At 37.8% G+C, this 20,963-nt stretch overlaps 1 protein-coding gene across 7 annotated transcripts in view; it reads left to right on the forward strand.

Moving 5' to 3' along the window:
- Positions 1-20,963, forward strand: part of ZNF678 (zinc finger protein 678) — a 98,013-nt gene that overhangs the window by 58,203 nt on the left and 18,847 nt on the right. For 5 of the 7 annotated variants that reach the window (XM_063708570.1, XM_031004768.3, XM_019031354.4 and 2 more), the window contains one exon: positions 16,654-16,780. The exons of 1 other annotated variant lie outside the window; for it this stretch is intronic. In XM_063708570.1, the coding sequence (XP_063564640.1) occupies positions 16,654-16,780 (127 nt within the window). Of the gene's footprint in view, positions 1-6,509; positions 6,834-16,653; positions 16,781-20,963 lie in introns of those variants that run through there. One more of the 7 variants, XM_063708567.1, reaches the window with a different exon arrangement.

The following is a 20,963-nucleotide window of genomic DNA, read 5'->3' on the forward strand; positions in this document are numbered from 1 at the left end:
GTGAACATAAGTGTGCATGTGTCTTTATGATAGAATGATTTATATTTCTTTGGGTATTTACCCAGTAATGGGATTGCTGGGTCAAATGGCAGTTCTTTTTTTCAGTCTTTGTGAAATCAGCACACTGTGTTCCACAACGTTTGAACAAATTTACAGTCCTACCAACAGTGTATAAGCGTTTTGTTTTGTTCTGTTATTTTCTGACTTTTTAGTAATAGCCATTCCAACTGGTGTGAGGTGATATCTCATTGTGGTTTTGATTTGCATTTCTCTAATGATCAGTTATGTTGAGCTTTTTAAAAATGATTGTTGGCTGCATGTATATCTTTTTTTTGAAAAGTGTTCTTGTCCCTTGCCCACTTTTTAATGGAGTTGTTTTTTTCTTGTAGATTTGTTTAAGTTCCATATAGATGTTGAATATGAGACCTTTGTCAGATACATAGTTTGTAGAAATTCTCTCCCATCCTGTATGTTGTCTGTTTACTCTGTCAGTAGTATCTTTTGCTGTACAGAAGCTCTTTAGTTTAATTAGACCCCATTTGCCAGTTTTTCCTTTCATTGCAATTGCTTTTGGCATCTTCGTCATGAAATCTTTGCCTATCTGTATGTCCAGGATGGTACTAGGTTTTATACCAGGGTTTAGTTATGGATTTTACATTTTAGTCTTTGATTCATCTTGAGTTTTATGTATGGTGTAAGGAAGGGGTCCCGTTTCAATCTTCTGCATGTGGCTAGCCAGTTCTCCCAGCATCATTTATTAAATTGGAAGTTCTTTATTCATTGCATGTTTTTTTAAGCTTTGTCAAAGATCAGATGGATGTGGGTGTCTGGGCTCTCTATGCTGTTTCATGTGTCTATGTTTCTATTTTTGTATCAGTACCATGCCACTTTGGTTACTGTAGCCCTGTAGTATAGTTTGAAGTCAGGTAGTGTGATACTTCCAGCATTGTTATTTTTGCTTTGGATTTTCATGACTATTCAGTCTTTTTTAAAAAAAAGTTCTGTGAAGAATGTCATTGCTAGTTTGTTAGGAATAGCATTGAATCTGTAAATTGCTTCGGGCAGTATGACCATTTTAATAATACTGATTTTTTTAAATGCATGACCTTGGAATTTTTAAAATTTGTTTGTGTCATCTCTGATTTATTTGAGCAGCGTTTGTAGTTCTCATTGTAGGGCTCTTTCACCTTCTTGGTTAGCTGTATTTCTAGGTTTTTCTTTTTTTTTTTTTTTCTTGTGACAATTGTGAATGGGATTCCATTCCTGATTTGGCTGTTGGCTTTATAATTTTATTTATTTATTTTTATTTTATTTTTTTTTGAGACGGAGTCTCACTCTGCTGGCCAGGCCGAAGTGCAGTGGTGCAATCTTGGCTCATTGCAACCTCCACCTCCTGGGTTCAAGCGATTCTCCTGCCTCAGCCTCCCGAGTAGCTGGGATTACAGGCATGTGCCAACACGCCTGGCTAATTTTTGTATTTTCAGTAGAGACGGGGTTTCACCATGTTGGTCAGGCTGGTCTTGAACTTCTGACCTCGTGACCTGCCTGCCTCAGCCTCCCAAAGTGCTGGGATTACAGGTGTGAGCCACCATGCCTGGCTTGGCTTTATAATTTTTGGTGTATAGAAATGCTAGTAATTTTTGTACATTGATTTTGTGTTTTGAGACTTTGCTGAAGTTGTTTATAACCTTAAGGAGCTTCTGAATCAAGGCTATGGCGTTTCCTAGATATAGAATCATATCATCTGCAAACAGGGATAACATGACTTCCTCTCTTCTTACTTGGATGCCCTTTATTTCTTTCTCTTGCTTAATGTTCTGGCCAGGACTTCCAATACTATGTTGAATAGGAGTGGTTAGAGAGCATCTTTGTCTTCTGCTGGTTTTCAATAACAAAACAAAAACTTATATAAAGTTTTCTGCTTATCAGTTTGGCAGAGACAGATTAGTAATGAGATAATAATTGCTGAATTTGATAATTTGCCAGATCATTAAAATAAAAATCCTGCTGTTTTCTCTGAAAGTTTCAAATTACTTATCAGTTAAAATTTATATTTACTGTGACAAGTAAATTTTTGAGAATTTTTAGTTGTATGCATTAAAAATTTGTGTAATATACAGTACTTTTCAGAAGCACAAATATCCACATTGTACACGTAAGTAAAATATTTCACAATTTTTTTTGGACAGACAGTAGTGTTTCATCAGAGATTTCAAGTCTCTTATTTGGACCACACACCCTATCCTATATACCATAAGATAACAGTAATTCGTAGAGTGCAATTATTTTTAGTACTTGAAAATTTATGTTTTGCATAAATTGTTGAAATAATAGTTCTTCACTGCAGAAATAGTATGTGAATATAGCCAGAATTACTGTTTGTTTATAACAAAGTCTCTTAGAATTGGTAGAATTATTTTAGGTATTGGGCTCTAAGCATCCTTCCTCCTCCTAGCACTTTCCTGACTGTGCAAAAATATCAGTTTGAATATTTCATTTAAACCAGGTGTTAACTTAAAAAGGTCTTAAATGAAGTTTGCATATGGCTGAATAGTACTTGTTGGTTACACTTTAAAGAATGCTTTTTGATCCAGGCAGAGTTGCATGTACCTGTAATTCCAGCTTCTTTAGAGGCTGAGGTATGAGAATTGCTTGAGCTCAGGAGTTCAAGGCTATAATGTGTGATGATTGTACCTGTGAGTAGCCACTGTGCCCCAGCCTGGGCAACATACCAAGATCTCCTGGAGGGGAGGAAAGCAAAACATAACTTGTGACCCATACAAGCATGTGCATCTTCCTGGAATGGGCTGTTGCTGGTTGTGCCGGGTTCCCTCTTGCAGGTACTGCCTGGCTGCCTCAGCATCTCCATGTGTGAATGAAGTCTCAGGCTTTGTGGGGAGAAAGAGCAGCTCCACAGGCAGCTAATTGTCTCCAGAGCTCCAAATCTGTTCCTCCCACGTCATGATGGGCATGGGGCGGGGGGAATGTTGCATTGTTTTCAGAGGAATCAGATACAATCCCTGGAAGGATGAATCTGTTTTGCTACTTTCTGTTGCCAGGTTGGGGGAAGTACTAGGTGGTTCGCCTTTATTTGTATGGGGTACTCAGATGCCCTGCCACTGTGTTACTTGTTTTACTACCATACAATGAGGGTTCACTTTCAAACTTGGCATGTAGATGCTATTTGCCACCAGCACAGAGGAGGACTGCTGACTTGGGACAGTGTACTTGGCAGCCTCAGGTGTATCTGGCCACCCCAGTGTGACCCACTGGGCCCGACTCCAGGTGCTGTAGTCCTGCTAGTATGTAGGGAGTCATCTGATTCCTCACCCGCCATTGCTCATGGGCTCCAGGGTCTTGGCACCCCAACCCAGCCCCCTTCTGCTGCTTCATGCCAGCTGTGGGAAGATGAGGACTGGTGCCTTGTCCACTTGAGCTCTTGTGGGTGCTCCAGGCCTGTTGACAAAGCAGTAAGTGGCAGCCACTAACCTTGAACTTCCAGGATGTATTCAGTGGACTTCAAGTGCCTCTTAGAAGCCTGATTCCATTAACTCCCCCAAAACTTAATGCAATTTGAGGCTACTTCTCATTCTCATCTTAGTGTTACACAACCATTAATCTCCATTCTATCTGTAGACATTCACTTTCTGGACATGTCTTGTATAATTGGAACCATACATTATCAGTCTTTTGCTTCTGGTTTCTATTAGTTTGTTTGAGGTTCATATCTGTTGTAGCATGTAGCATTATTTAATTCATTTTGATTGCCAAATAGGATTCCAATATAAAATGTACTTAACTGTTTTTCCTTATATTAACTGGTTGACATTTTGACATTTGAGTGTTTCCATTTTTCATATTTGGTTATAACAAACAACGTTCCAATGAGTCTTTGTGTGAACCAACATTTTCATCTCTTTTGGGCACATGAGTGAGAGTGGAGCTGATGCACCAATATGGTAATTCCATGTTAAACATTTCGAGAAACTACCAAATTGTTTTGTAAAGCGGCTGTGCTGTTTTACAGTTTTATCAGCAGTTTGTGAGGGTTCTATGTTTACTTCTCTGCCAATGCTTACTTTTGTTTGTTGTTAAATCATTCTACTGCATAAGAAGGGATATCTCCCTGAGGGTTATTTTTTTGAGACAGGGCTTCACTTGGGGACCCAGGCTGGAGTGCAATGGCATGCTTATGGCTCACTGCTGCCTCCACCTCCCAATCTCAAATGATCTTCCTGCCTCAGCCACCTGAGTAGCTGGGACTACAGGATGTACCACCCACCATGCTTAGCTAATTTTTGTATTTTTTGGTAGAGATGGGATTTCACCATGTTGCACAGCTGATCTCAAACTCCCGGGCTCAAGTGATCCACCCACCTCTGCCTCTCGAAGTGCTGGGCTTACACGCATGAATCACTGCACCCGGCCTCCCTGAAGTTTTGATTAGCATTTTTCTAATGACTAATGTTAAGTGTAGTTTTATATACTTATTTACAATTTATATATATTTTTGACAGTGACAAAATGTTCGTTAAAATTACCTTTTTAAAAATGTGTTTTTATCTTTTTATTACCTTTTTTTTCAGTTAGCACTTTTATTTTATTTTATTTTTTAGATGGAATTTTGTTTTGTCGCCCAGGCTGAAGTGCAGTGGCGCAATCTCCGCTCACTGCAAGCTCCGCCTCCCAGGTTCATGCCCTTCTCCTGGCTCAGCCTCCCAAGTAGCTGGGACTACAGGGGCCCACCACCACGCCCAACTAATTTTTTGTATTTTTAGTAGAGACGGGGTTTCACCATGTTAGCCAGGATGGTTTCGAGCTCCTGACCTTGGGATCCGCCTGCCTCGGCCTCCCAAAGTGCTGGGATTACAGGCATGAGCCACTGCGCCCGGCCCAGTTAGCACTTTTTTAAAAGGTTTTTCTCTTGAGAGTTTTTATTTGGTTTTATTTTGAATGATATGGTTTTCTTTGTTGTATTTTCAGAAAGTTCATAGCTAGTGTACAGAAATACAGTTAATATTTGTATCTTTACCTCATAGTCTGCAACATTGCTAAACTTATTTCTTTGAGTTTTTAGACAGCTCCTCAGGATTTCTTTTATATATGAAATAGTGTCTCAGATATTAAAAGAATTTTACTCAGACAATGTAGAGTCACTTTCTTTATCTTTTCGTATATGACTTTTAAAGCAAAATTTTCCAGGACAATATTTAATAGATGTGGCAAAAGTGAATATTTGTCTTGTTCCCAATGTTATGGAGGAAACATTTTTTTCACTAAGTAATATTTACCGTACATTTTATGTAGGTGCCCTTTAACAGGTTGTGGAAGTTCTCCTCAATTCCTAGTTTGTTTAGGATTACAATCATAAAGTACATTTAGCCAAAATTTTTTTCTGTCAATGATGTTATCACATCTTGATCTTTATTTTATTATGATACATTTTATGGATATTATTAACAGCTTTATTAAAATATTTGATAAAAAAGTTCAGGCTCAATATACTCAATTTCATGAGATTGGATATATTCCTATGACACTTCACCACTATGAGAATAATAAATATAGCCATGTTAAGTGTACTTATAAAACACACACACACAAATTGGGGAAACTTGTGGAAGTATAAGCATAAATGGATAAATTAATTGTTTTCTAGATGTTATAACTACATGTTTTTGAAACAATCCCACTTGGTCAAGGTGTATAACTCTTTTTATATGTTATTTATTATCTCCTTTTTATTGAAAGTGAAGGGGGCCTGCCCCTCCACACTGGTGGGTATTTCTCATCTCACCGGTGGGACAAGAGACTGAGAAAAGAAATAAGACACAGAGACAAAGTATAGAGAAAGAACAGGGGGCCCAGGGGACTGGCACACTCAGCATGCAAGGACCTGCACCGGCGCCGGTCTCCGAGTTCCCTCAGTATTTATTGATTACTATTTTCACTCCCTCTCCAAGGGGAGTGCGGCAGGAGAACGGGGTGAACAGGGTGATGGTGGGGAGAAGGTCAGCAGGAAAACATGTGAGTAAACGAATCTGCATCATAAATAAGTTCAAGGGAACGTACTGTGCCCGGATGTACACATAGGCTAGATTTGTGTTTCTCTTTAACCAAACATCTCAGTGTAGCAAAGAGTAACAGAGCAGTATCACCACTAGCATATCTTGCCTCCAGCCACAGGGCGGTTTTCTCCTATCTCAGAATAGAACAAATGGTTGGCTTTACACGGAGACATTCCATTCCCAGGGACATGCCGGAATCAGAGGTCTTCCTCTTATTTCAGCCGCAAAGAGGCCTTCCTCTTTTACTAATCCTCCTCAGCACAGACCCTTTACGGGTGTTGGGCTGGGGAACAATAAGGTCTTTCCCTTCCCACGAGGCCATATCTCAGGCTGTCTCAGTCGGGGGAAACCTTGGACAATACCCAGCCTTTCTTGGGCAGAGGTCCCTGCGGCTTTCTGCAGTGCATCGTGTCCCTGGTTAATAGAGAATGGAGAATGGCAATGACTTTTACCAAGCATACTGTCTGCAGACATGTTGTTAACAAGGCACATCCTGCACAGCCCTAAATCCCTTAAACATTGATTCAGTACAGCACATGTTTCTGTGAGCACGGGGTTGGGGCTAAAGTTACAGATTAACAGCATCTCAAAGCAGAACAATTTTTCTTTGTACAGATAAAAATGAAGTTTCTTGTGTCTTCCTTTTCTACATAGACACAGTAACAATCTGATCTCTCTTTTCCCCACAGAAAGTATTTGGGAAGGGTTGATATTAATTCTCCAGAAAATTTGGCAGAATTATCAGTGATGCCATCCAGATCTGAGGTACTCTATACATGATGATTTTTAATTGATTTAATCTCTTTATTTATTAGAAGTCTATTAACACATCCTGTTTTGTCTAGAATTTGTTTTTATAATTTTTGTCTTCATATACATTTGTTTATAGTTTCTAATGTTCTGTGTCTCTAGATTCTCATGGCAGTTGATATTTTAAAATAATGTGAAAAAATGAGGCTTTGAGGCTGTCTGTTAATACCCTCTTTCTGAGGGTCTTTGTAGAAAATAAAACAAGGTTACAACTTCATACCTACCACTCAGACATGTCATTTTGCATAAGACAAAAATGCACCTAAAATAAACTAGAAGATTATGTCATTTGACTTTAAGTTTTATCAAATGATGGCTGGCAGCCTACTGTCCTCTTTTGTGTCAGTATTTAGATAACACAGGAAATGTAACTTGTAATGAGAAAAATACAAAATAACATTGTAAATAAAGAATGATATCAGTGGTTGATCATTTGACGAATCAGTGGTTAACACATAGCACAGAGTATGTATATTTACAAGCCACTTACATGTACATCTTTATATAGCCATTTAAAATAACTATATATAATTTTAAATAGTTATATATTTAAATATATTTATATTTTATAATATGTATTTTATATATTTATTTTATAATATACATTTATTATATATTGTATATTTATTAATTTATAATATATGCTATATTATTTAGTTATATATTCAAATATATATTTAGTTATATATAGCACATACGTTCATTTAGAAAATAAATTGGCACAGTTATAGTTTTCATAGGGGACATTAAAACTATTATAAAATAATTTGTTGTAGTGTATAGGAAAAATTAACACAACAAATGTTAACTAACTTTATTAGAAACATTGATTAGTTAGAAAGATAAACACATGAACAACAATTATTGTGATAACCAGAGTATACAGATTATTTTTGATTACTTAAAAAAAAATCTTTAAAACTTTAAAGTTTAAGGCTCCAAAAGTATAAATAATGTTATGAAAGCAGAACTCCTACAGGTTGCATTTTCTGTGAATAACAATAAAATGTACCAGTTAAAATTGTAAATTGTAACCAAAAAGTATTATCTAGCCATCTAGCCACATGCAAATATAATTTGAGGTTACTTAAAATAGCATTTGGGTTAAGTAGAAAATTCCAACTGATTTTTTTTTTAAGGATTTAGGTGAGTACTAAGAAGGAAGCATGGTGATTGGAACCCAATTAATTCAACAAAGCTATCTTAAAATAGGTAAATAAATACTCATTTGGGTCATATTCAGTAAAGTAGAGAATGATATCTTTACAAATTTATTCAACACATAAAATTATTTTTTGAATATTGAAAATTATTTGGCGAATGATACGTATAGAAATTTCTCAAACACATAAAATTATTTACATATTAAAAATCATCACATTCTACAAATTATTACTAATATATGGTACACTGTTGGGTTCAGAAGCTATTCTTGAATAAGAAACTTGAGATTTCTCATGAGGCTCTATTGTCAGCCACAAAATATCTATCTGAAATATTTTAATTATGTATTTTTTGGGAATAATATTCTATATAACAGCAAGTTTCTTCTAAGGCAACAACCGAAAATGCTCGGGATGTTATAAGAGCACTTAAAATGCCCAGTAGAGTTGAAGGAAAAATGCAGAAACTTCAAGAAGGAAAAGTAAATCTAGAGAAGGATCTAGAAAAGGAATCAAACAGAGATGAAGTTACTGCCCTCAGGACAGTTGATGATCTTGTGATCATCAAACCTGTATGAGTCCTCAGACTTGCCCTCAGGTAAATTTGAATAAAACAAAGACACGTAAAAACTGGACTCTTGACAAGAATTAAGGTATTCCAAATTAGAATTTATAAGCCACATAGGAAATAAACCACCAGAATAAAGGTTCAGAAAAACTAGATATTTCCAAAACGTCAAATACTAAAATTTTTAAAATATTTAAATGTACATAAAGGAAAAAATGGGAAATTGAAGTGATATGTAAAGATCAAGGAGCAACAAACTTTATAAGCCATACTTGGAAAAGAAAACCAAATATAAACATTTGAAAAATAAAATAAAGTTAATATACAATGCACAGTCAAAACATTAATGCATAAAGATCAAGGAAAAACAAACTTTATAAGCCATATTTGGAAAATAACTAAACCAAATATAAACATTTGAAAAATATAATAAAGTTAGTATACAATGCACAGGCAAAACATTAAAATAAGTTAATGAGAGGATTAGTGAACTGTAAGATTTAGCTGCCAAAATGCATTACAGAGGAACGATGAAATAGAAATACGAATACAGATGGCTAGTACCCATTAGTTATTTATTTAAATCCTCTCGCTCCTCCAATTCTCCACCCTCCAATAGGCCCCAATGTGTGTTGCTCCCCTCTGTTTTAAAATACGTAGATACTTCATAACAATAGGTTTATTGAATGCTGATTTTACCATAAAATTTGTGACGATTCAATAACTACATTAAAATTTACTTGTAACTTTTTGTGAATATATGTTTTAATCCAACATCAATATTTGAAACCTTTAAACAGCAAAAATACTAACAGGATTATCTTTGAAAATGGAACACCATTTCCTTCACTTTTTTTTTTTTTTCTCTTTGAGACAGAGCCTTGCTCCGTCACCCAGGTTGGAGTGCAGTGGCAAGATCTCGGCTCACTGCAACCTCCACCTCCTGGGTTCAAGCGATTCTCCTGCCTCAGCCTCCTGAGTAGCTGGGACTACAGGCGCGTGCCACCACGCCCAGCTAATTTTTTGTATTTTTAGTACAGACAGTGTTTCACCGTGTTAGCCAGGATGGTCTCGATTTCCTGACCTTGTGATCTGCCCTCCTCCGCTTCCCAAAGTGCTCGGATTACAGGTGTGAGCCACCGCGCCCGACCCTCCTTCACTTTTTAAAAAGTTTTTCTCTCATTAGAAAACAAATCTCACACAAAGTAACATACACAGTGTTCTAATAAGTATGAGTTTATACAGAAGACCTAGGGAGCTCTTATTCTACTTTTTCAAATGGAGACTGTCCCCTAAAAATAGAAAACCTGACATACTACTAATAAATATGTTTAAGCTCATGGTGAATATTTCCAGCCCCTGTCATCACTAAGTTAGTCAATAACGTTACAAGGATTTTATAAATAGCAGAGAATAATATTTCCACATACTTCCGTGGTAGCCAGAAAACAAGATAAACAAAAACCTACATATATAGTAGTTCAATACCTTACTTGTTTTGATTACTATAGCTTTGTTAGTGTAGTTTTAAATCCGGAAGTGTGTGCCTTAAAACCCATGGGCATTTATGGCCTAATTTCACACTGATCATAGGTTACTCTGATTTCCACATACCCAGTGCAGTTCACCAGTCTTGTTGTGCCCATGAATGGACTTGGAGGAGAACAAGCCTTTAGAATACTTGCCAGGGTCATCATTAAGGGAGGACCCATCATTTTTTCACAAGCTCTGGTGTTACTCCCAGTCACCTCTCAGTGACTATTTCCTATCATTGGCCTGGACATTCTGGCGCTTTGGATCCCCACCTGGACCAAGCCCAAGTCTTTTGTACTGATGACTGTACAATTCAACAAGAAACCGGTACAGCTTTCCAACCCCCCTAAAGGTAATCAACACCCTACAATATCAACTCAAGTAGGGCATAGAAGGGATTCATCCTGTTACATATGACATGATAGAAGGGGGTTTTCTGAAACCACTTTCTTAACCTTTTAACTTCCCAGTCTGGCCCTTTTTCAAGGCCAGGGAAAGGAATGGAGGCTCACTGCTGATTACCACAACCTCATCAGTGCTATACTTAAATCTCCTTACATCAGACATTGTCACCATCTTGGAAGAAGTTCAGAATTCCTCTGCAACTTGGTTTACTGTTACTGACCTGGCAGACATGTTTTGTTTTGTCTCAATTTGTAGAGAAATTCAGGTGCAATTCACTTTTACTTTTAAAGGCCAAAGATACATTTTTATGAAGCAATGGGCTACCTCGGTAGTCCTCCACTGGCTCATGATCTGTGTAGAGAGGACCTAGCTGCCCTCTGACTTCCACCTGTGGCATTATGTGGGTGGTGTCCTGGGTGATAACCCAAAGGAAGAGGTAAAATTGACCCTTACATTGAGAACCAACCCATGACCCATGGGGATGGGCCATCACCCTATACAAGCTACAAGGACCTGCCATCTCCATCAATTTTGGGGGCTATATTTAGAGTAAGGAAGGCAGGCAAACTTCACAATCAGCCTCCCTCACTCACTCACAGAGTTCTTTTCTTGGCTGAAAAGGCCCAGCACGTTGGCATTTGTGTCTTATTGAGATAACACATTGATCACCTCTAATGCGTTCTAAGATGCATTTATCAGGCCACTCACAAGACATTCACCTTCATCTTTGTTCTTCTCAAGAAGAAGCTATAAGAGCTGCCCAGTGGTTAGTCCAGGAGGCTCTTCCACTAGTCCCATGGGGAAAGGACTTGCAATGGTAGGTAATAGGTTTCAATAATAATACTGCTTGACTCATGGAGTCTTTAGACTGCTCACTCTGGATCTTGACTCACAATGGGCTTTTGGTGTATGCCTGTGGTTAATATATGCTTCTCAAGACACAGTTGGTTGCAGTTTATCTAGTTCTGTCTGAGACCGAGACACTGACAGGATTTGAATTCATCTACTGAAAACAGAGATCTCCCTTGTGCCTTGGATCTGAGAACCCTATCTACCTGCCTGGATGCAGGTGGGCTGAGGCCTAAAATGGGGTCAGCCTGAACAATATATTTTTTAAAAAGATTCTGTCTTCTACTTTTTTCATTACTTTTCATTACTTTTATTTTTGTTTTTGCAGTCTCTTAGCAGATGACATGTGATATATGTCACATTGTGGTTCAATTTTATAAAAAAAAAAAGCAACAGTTTTCTCTCTGTTCTACCATTGTGGAGAGTTTTTCTGGAGTTGAAAATAATTTTGTTTTTAGTTGCTTTTTAAACACTGTCCAGAATTACCAAACATGATATAAACATATGTTACCCACAAGGTTTCACTGTAAAGGGGCCTTTCATTTTTGGGGCATCCAGTCACATCTCACAATTGTACAGCAAAATATTGCACAATTTTTAGATAGAAGGGTCTCTCTATTTGGAATCTACAGTTCTTTGAGAGCAATTAGACCATATTTCTACCAAAAAAAATTCACAAAACAGCAACCAGACCTTCCAGCTCTTTCTTTTAATGCCCTGGCATCTTCAGACCCAAAACTGAGTCAGAGATAATGGGACCCAGAAACAACTGGGCTCACATCTTTGTAATGAGTAGGCGTTAAGACTCTCAACTTTCATTCCTTCTCCTGTTGTCCAAATGCCCAGGAATCTGCAGAGGGCACCTGTGACATTCCTGCCCCTCAAAGACCTAAATCTGCAGCTTAAACTTTTGAATCTAGGTCCTGGGGTTCTTCAGCATCTGTTAGAGAAGCCTTCATGAGGGCTATCTCTCCTCCAGATTTTCTCCCCATTCTGTAGCTCCACGAAATAGTAAACCAGGTTGACTCTGCCTACAGTCCATACAGAGGGGCTGGCATTTGCCTAAGATTCAAAATAAAGGGCTAGACTTTGAACTGAGGCTGGATAGAAAACTCAGGGGAGACATCTACCTTGTGAGACATCAACATAGACTTTGTAAAGTCCCTCTTTTGGAGTGGGTTTCTCCATGTTTTGTAGATTTTGTCCAGTGACCTGCTGCAGTTGTGCAAATAGCAAAAGGTAGAGCACCCCGTCTCAGAGTTTCTTTTGGAGAGTAAAGCCTACTTTCAGCAGGACCTGGAAGAATCTTTAAGTGTAAACAAGTACCTTAGCAATGAGAGGTCAGCACCACAAAAATGCCCAGAGTCATGACCACAACTACACCTCATATGTGAACTCTTACTAGAGTAGGATAGTTTTGTCTTTCCTCTTACCCAAGAGTTAGCTGATCAGGGACAGGTAGTATCCCACATGGATCCAGGGTTGGCTGCTTTACAAGGGCAGTTTAATTTACTTTCCTGGCCTCATAGGAATACCTTGAATTGGTCCTCCCTGATTCATCATGGGGACATCAGCCTAGGCTTACTGGAACCCCTCTCATCAGCATCCAAGATTCTGTGAGACATTTAGGGATGCCTTGTGAAGACTGTTGATGGGGTTGTATTCTGCTTTCATCTCAGTGGAAGAGAAATAAGGCATCGGGGGTTTGTTTCTCCCCTCACAGAATGAATCTTCTTGGTTGGTACCTAGATGGGAGTTTCTTCAGTTTCCTGGTACTTGGATGAAGAACCAAGAGGAGATCTGGAGATGCAAACTAATATATAGACCAATTGCCTCCATTTGATGTGGCTATTAGAAAAGCAAATGGAGCTGTCATGGCTCCATCATCCAGGAACTTTCAGTCTAGAAAATGTAGATAAATGCTTGAATTTGGAAGTATGTGGCCTGTTTTTTTAAAAAGTAGAGAGAGAGGTGCACAGGGAACTTGGGCTTCATTTGAGCTTCTTACTTCCCTAATGTTATTGTGAGTTCTGATGTCACTACCTGAATGGCCATTCCTGAACAGAATTAGTAGTAGTAGTAGGAGGAGGAGGAGGAGGAGGAGTTAGTAGTAGTAGTAGTAGTAGTACAGCAATGGTGGTGGCAGTAAGTGCTTTTACCTTCTTAGGAATAAAATATTTAGCTTCTAATATATTAGTGCCAGAAAATTCTAAAGGTTTATATTATATTTATTGTTAGGTTACAGAATAAAGAATTGTCTTAATTGAAATCACACAGACTGTGAAAGTCAAGTTTCTCATGGGCAGCCTTAGGAAAGACGTAACTGAAAATAAGCCAGTGGTATAAAGATGTGAAGCCCAGGGTCCCAGCCCTGCCCAGATTCACCCTCTTCAAAACCTTGTCTAAATATGTTTCCACCCTGGCATTTCCCCTCACACAACTGATTAGGGGAGATCAGAGGTTTGAGTAGCTGCTCTTGCTGCCTCCCCAAAGCTGGTACCCACAATTTTCCCAAATCCAAACAGATAAATGGGAGCCAAAGACTATATTTTGGTGCCTTTTTATTTTTTAATTAAAATCTGTGTTTCTAAAAACATTTTTTTTTTTTTTTTGAGACGGAGTCTCGCTCTGTCGCCCAGGCTGGAGTGCAGTGGTGCGATCTCGGCTCACTGCAAGCTCTGCCTCCCAGGTTCACGCCATTCTCCTGCCTCAGCCTCCCGAGTAGCTGGGACTACAGGCGCCCGCCACTGCGCCCGGCTAATTTTTTGTATTTTTAGTAGAGATGGGGTTTCACCGTGATCTCGATCTCCTGACCTCGTGATCCGCCCACCTCGGCCTCCCAAAGTGCTGGGATTACAGGCGTGAGCCACCGCGCCCGGCCTATACATTTTATTTTTAAAATCAGTGATAGAGAAATGGAAAAAGAAATAGAAAGGATATGCCCTGTATTTACATCCTGGCAATTATGAGACACTTCGCACCTACCTACCAGGGTTTTATGAAGATTAACTCACATAATGTGAGGTTCCCTGTGTAATGCTTTGTAGTGTACTTCCGAGCACATAGTACATGCTCCATAAACATGGCATTAATGTATGTGCACAAGTTGTTTCCCAAATGGAGATTTGCCCAGACATTGTGGTCCTCTTTAAACTTTAAAGGGCTAGCAGACAATGCCATGTTTCAGAATTGTGATTGGTGGTCTTCACTTTGGATCATAAATATTTGTATTGGGCTAACAGTATTGTGTAAAGGGACTCTGTTTGTTGTGCCTGTTTTTTTCTAGCTAAGCGCTACTCATGATGGGCCTAGGAGGATCAACATTAACACGAACAGGGACTTCTTACAGAAGCCAGTTAATAGACCTCTTCCAAACCTACAAAATCACATTACTTAAATTGGGGCTCAGAATAGCAAATGATATATGCACATTGAAGTTTCAGAAGCAATGCTTAGCTAAGTGGCTCTCAGCCCAGGCTTCCAATTAGGATCACATGGCCAGTTTAAAGAAATACTCCCACTTCTACCCTCCCCACAGGTTCTGTCTGTTGGTCTGGGTAAGAACATCGGTGTTGTTTTAGTTTAGTACCCCATGTGATCCTAAGGCAAGGTCAGGGTGAAGCATGAGGGCCCTTAGATACATTTGTGAGAGTTGAGTTCAGCCTTTGTTCCAGAGGAAGGTCATAGGGCCTGCTCTCCTTTGGTTTGGTGTGGTCAAGTCAGTGCAGCCAGTATTTTTATTGTCGTAGCCAAAATTGCTGGCTTCCATGGCAGAGAAGGGCACTTGATAGCAGGAAAATGAAAACTCACATTTTGACCTTTACATAGGAGCTCATTGTTCCTGTCCGGTATGATGAAGAAACAGGAGAGTAGCTTTTTCTCAATTTCAAGGTCCTTCTGCCTGTGTGTATGGTCATAGCAGGTGAAGGAGTTGTGCTGACATCTCTAAAGGCATATTCTCAAGATGTGTGATTTGTCCAGATAATCTCATCTGAACAGAAATCAGAAAAAGAGGAAGAAATGGCTGGTTCTCGGGTAAATGAGTACTAGGTCAAGGGCTGGGTCAGCTGTTTCTCCAGAAATGTCGTGTGTTTAAAACTTGCAGACTTTTATTTATATATTTGTAATGTTTCTGCCTAATAAATTTATTTCAAGTACTTTAAAAATTTTTCTTCTTATGATAGTCAGGGGGCTCTGAAAAATATTTCTTTCCTATATATCAATGTTTTATATCCATTCAGGCTTTTTAAGTGCCATAAGCAATCTTTACTATAAATTTTGACCTGCAAAATGAATGTTTCTTTTGTATCTGTTGAACATAGGCAGGTGTGGATGCCCAAGATTCCCATTGGAGATGGATTTGGGTCCTTGGATTAGTTAAAGGAAAGTTAATGGAACTTTGCATGAAACTGATGTTTCTTTATGATTCGATTCAGATTTTGCCTTCTTGACCTATGCTATTATAGCAATGATGTTGTAACCTCCTCCTGTGCATTTTTACACGTGATACCAGTTTTTTCTGTTACAGTTGATGTTAATTTTATTCACTAGGTTAAGGTGCTCTCTGACAGATTTCTGCACTATAAAGCAAATTAGTTTTCTCTGTATTATTAAGTACATTGGGGAGGTTTAATAACTGATGGGCATAAACCATCACATTTAATTTGGAAGTTCTCGTTCTTAAATTGTTTGGCCTATATTTTGCTTTGGAAAATGAAGGCTTTTGTTTAATGGTCAAATGAACTGAGATAAATGCCCTGCCACTTAATGTTTGGCAGAATATTCTCCTTGGTTCAGAAGCATTGGCATCACAGGTGAACTTGTTCAAAATTCAAAAAGTCAGGTTTCAGCCCAGACCTTTTGAATCAAAATCTACATTTTAAACAGATTTCCAATTTCTTGTTGTATGCATTAAAATCTGAGAGGCACTTCAGATGATTTTTCCATCTGAGAAATTTATCCAGCTTATCCTGTGTAATGTAAATATAGCTGTCCAATATGTAATGCATGTATTGGCGCCGTTAGTTTTATACTACAACACTTATAAAAATATAGCATCTACACTGGTTTTGTAAATCTTATGCCATCCTCTTTCCTTAGAGTTACAGGATGCATTCGAGAATCTTTGTGTTTTAAACAATGTCTTACTGGACAGTTTCTGCCAGAACAAGTTCACTTTACTCTCTTCAGTTGGAGTCAAATTAAGAACTCTGCCCATGGCACATTTTGTAAATATGTGTGTATTTTTCCCCCCCAGGGACTATTGGCATTCAGTGATGTGGTCATAGAATTCTCTCCAGAGGAGTGGGCATGCCTGGACCCTGCCCAGCGAAATTTGTATAGGGATGTGATGTTCGAGAACTACAGAAACCTGGTCTCCCTGGGTGAGGATAACTTCAATACACAATTTATATATTTCATACTACGGATTCCATATTTTTCACTCCTGAAATGTTACCTGAGAGTTTGTCATTTGCATGAATCAGTTTTTGATCTCTGCTTCTAAGGAAAACTTGGGAATTTGTTGCTGTAGAAAATAAAATCTTCAAAATGTTTCATCTTGACATAAATTTTAAGGTGGTCTAAATTCTTCACTCTAGATGACTGGTAATTCCAGAACTTTAGTGGCATAAGATATTGTTGCCCACACCTCAAAATCTAATTACACTACCAAGTTTTGATTCAGTAATATTGGGTAGTGGAGCTGAGAACCTATATGTTTTTGGGAGGTGGGCAGATCACCTGAAGTCAGGAGTTCGAGACCAGCCTGGCTAACATGGTGAAACCCCATTTCTACTAAAAATACAAAAAAAAATTAGATGGGCGTGGTGGCTTGTGCCTGTAATCCCAGCTATTTGGGAGGCTGAGGCAGGAGAATCACTTGAACCTGAGAGGCAGAGGTTGCAGTGAGCCGAGATCGTGCCATTGCACTGCAGCTTGGGCAACAAAAGCGAAACTCCGTCTCAACAAACAAACAAAAAGAACCTATACATTTAAAATCCTTTCTAAATATTGTATAAAGTCAGAAAATAGTATTTTTGGAGTAATTTTCTAGAACCTTCAAAAAAATTTTTTTCCTACTGAGCACCATACCAGGTTGGTAACTGGAGCATGCCAGCAAGAGTCATGTTATTTTTTCTAATGAAACAGGTCTTGCTATGTCTAATCCAGACCTGATCACCTTTCCAGAGCAAAGAAAATAACCTGGGAGTTTAAAGAGACAGGTGATAGTAGCCAAATTTCAAGGCAGGTAGGAGTAAATAAAGCAGATGACACAGGTTAGAGGCCCATATGTCAAGGAGAAAGCCAGAAATGAAAATGTGGTTTGGGCAGCTCTGCTTCAGAAAAGCCTGGTTTTCTTTGTCTTCCCCTCACAGGAGCATCTTCTGCCCCATGCTCTTAAGTTCTCTAAGGATTCCACTACCCATGAAGTGATTTTCCTTTGAGGTTACAGAGTGAAGCAAAGTCCTCTTCATGGTTTATAAGGCACTATATAATCTGACTGCTTTTCCATTGCTTTGTGGAACATAGGAATATCTACATATTTTTGAGGAACTCTATTTTACACAATTTAATTCTCTTTTTGCATCTTGTCTGAAATTTGCAAGAGTAGTGGTATATTGGCATTTGGTTCAGAAATCCCAGGAACACCACAAACGTGTGTTGTATTTTCAGCTTTGTGATTTTCTATCCTATGGAGGTTTCAAATGTGATTTTACAGAAGCTCATACTCAGTGATTTTATCAGAACACTAAATATAAGAAAATCTAAACTTATTTTACTTCAAAATTTTATTTTCTAAGTAAAAACTGAGATTGGTAATTTAAACTCTATGCCCACATTGTTACAATATCAACAGTAATATAATTTAATATATCTACTCCCTACATTTAAAAAAAATACTATTAGGGAGCTTGGAAGATTGCTGAGCATATATTAAACTCCCACCTTTTACCTTATTTTTAAATAACTATATTTTAAATTTGTTTTTATTTACTATAAAGCTTACTGGGCCATACACACATACGCATGCATGCATATGTATTTATTTGTGTGTGTAACAACTCTTTTACAAATAAAAATTATGTATGTCCAACATAAAAATTTGATGTGTAAACATTGTACTATAATTAACACACTCAAATTGATTTGGAGTGAGAATTCCTAATGTCTACTGCCTTAGCACATTTTAAGCATACAAGACATTATTATTAACTGTATTCATAAAATTACACATTCGATCTTTTAAATTTATTCATCTTAAAACCAAACAGCAATTCCAGCACTTTGGGAGGCCAAGGTGCGCAGATCACTTGTGGTTAGGAGTTCGATACCAGCCTGGCCAACATAATGAAACCCCATCTGTACTAAAAAAAACAAAAATTAGCTGGGCATGGTGGCAGGTGCCTGTAATCCCAGCTACTCAGGAAGCAGAGGCGGGAGAATTTGCTTGAGTCTGGGAAGTGGAGGCTGCAGCAAGCAGCCACTGCACTCCAGATCCTGCCATTGCACTCCATCCTGGGTGACAGAGCGAGACTCTGTCTCAAAAAAAACAAAAAAACTGAAAAACACCTTCCCAATTTATTCACTTCTAGGTCCTGCCAACTCCCTCTGTACTCTCTGCTTCTGTGAGTTTCACCATTTTGGATTCTTTGTATAAGTGAGATCATACAGTATCTGCCTTTTGGTGTCTGGCTTATTTTACTTAGCATAATGTCTTTCCAGTCCATCCATGTTGTTTAAATAGCAGAATTACATTATTTTTATGACCGAATAATATTTTATTGTGTATGTAAACCGTATTTATCCATTTACTATCTAAAAACATTTAGGTTATTGTCATATCTTGGCAATTGTGAATGATACTGTAATAAATATGAGGATGCAGCTATTTCTTTGAGATACTGATTTCATTTCCTTTGGTTATATACACAGAACTGGGATTGCTGAATTTTATGATACTTGTATCTTTTTCTAAGAGCCTTCATACTAATTTTTATAACGACTTCACCAATTTACAACTTTTAAAGTATACAGTACAGGATTTCTGTTTCTTCGCATTGTGTGTTGTGTTGTGTTGTGTTGTGTTGTGTTGCGTTTGAGATGGAGTTTTGCTCTTGTTGCCCAAGCTGGAGTGCAATAGCATGATCTCAGCTCACTATGACCTCCACCTCCCAGGTTCAAACGATTCTCCTGCCTCAGCCTCCCAGGTAGCCAAGATTACAGGCATGCACCACCACACTCGGCTAATTTTGTATTTTTAGAAGAGACGAGGTTTCACCATGTTGGCCAGGCTGGTCTCAAACTCCTGACCTCAGGTGATCTGCCCACCTCAGCCTCCCAAAGTGCTGGGATTATAGACATGAGCCACCGCGCTTAGCCTGTTTCTTCACATTATTGTCAAACTGTTACCTCACTTTTTAATGTATATGTATTAGTCATCTTAAGTGTGAAGTGATATTTTATCATGGTTTTGATTTGTGATTGCCTGATGATTGGTGATAGTCAGCCCTCTGATATATCTGTTGGCATTTGTATGTCTTCATTGGAAAAATATCTATTGGTTCTTTTGCCTGTTTTTCAATTTTATTATTATTATCATTATTATTGTGTTCCTTTTGATTTCTGAGTTCCTCATATATTGTTGATGTCTACCTTTTATTTGATATATGGATTGCAAATATTTTCTCCCATCCTTCAGGTTTTCTTATTTTATTGTTTTTCTTGCTGTGCAGATGCTTTTTAGTTTCATGCAGTCCAGCTTGTTAATATTTGCTTTTGTTGCCTGTACTTTTGGTGTCATATCCAAAAAATCATTACCACAACCATATCAAGTAGTTTTTAAAATATATTTTCTTCTAAGATTTTTAAGGATTTCTGCCTGACATTTAAGTCTTTATTTTGAGTTAATTTCTTGATATCATGTAAGAAAAAATGGTCTAATTTCACTTGCATGTAGATATTCTTTTGCCCAGCATCAATTACTGAAGAGACTATCTTTTGTGCATTGTGTATTCTTGACGCCCTTGTTAAAGATTCATTGACCTTATATGCATGGGTTTATTTCTGAGCTCTCTATTTTGTTCCATTTTTTTGTATCTATTTTGTTCCATCCTACTCTTATTACCATAGTTTTCAAATAGAGCTTTAAATCAGAAAGTGTGATGCCCCCAGCTTTGTTCTTATTTCTCAACTATTCAATGTCTTGTAATGCTATATAAATTTTAAAATTTTATTCCATTATTTTAAAAATGGCCATTGGAATTTTGATAGGAAGTTTATTGAATCTATTGATTGCTTTGGATAATATGACACTTTACAATAATTAGTCTTCTAATTCATAAACATTGGGTATCTTTACATTTATTTGTTTTTTCTTGTTTCTTTTATCAATATTTTATTTCCCAACGTAAAGATTTTTCACTTGTTTAAGTTTTTGCTAAGAAATTTATATAGATGTTACCGTAAATGAGTTTTTTTTTATTAAGTGGTTTGTAGTTAGTGTATTAGAACAAAACTGATATTTGTATAACCTTTTATATTCTGCCAATTTACTGAGATTTTTGA

This window comes from Gorilla gorilla, chromosome 1, assembly GCF_029281585.2.
Source record: "Gorilla gorilla gorilla isolate KB3781 chromosome 1, NHGRI_mGorGor1-v2.1_pri, whole genome shotgun sequence".
NCBI lineage: Eukaryota > Metazoa > Chordata > Mammalia > Primates > Hominidae > Gorilla > Gorilla gorilla.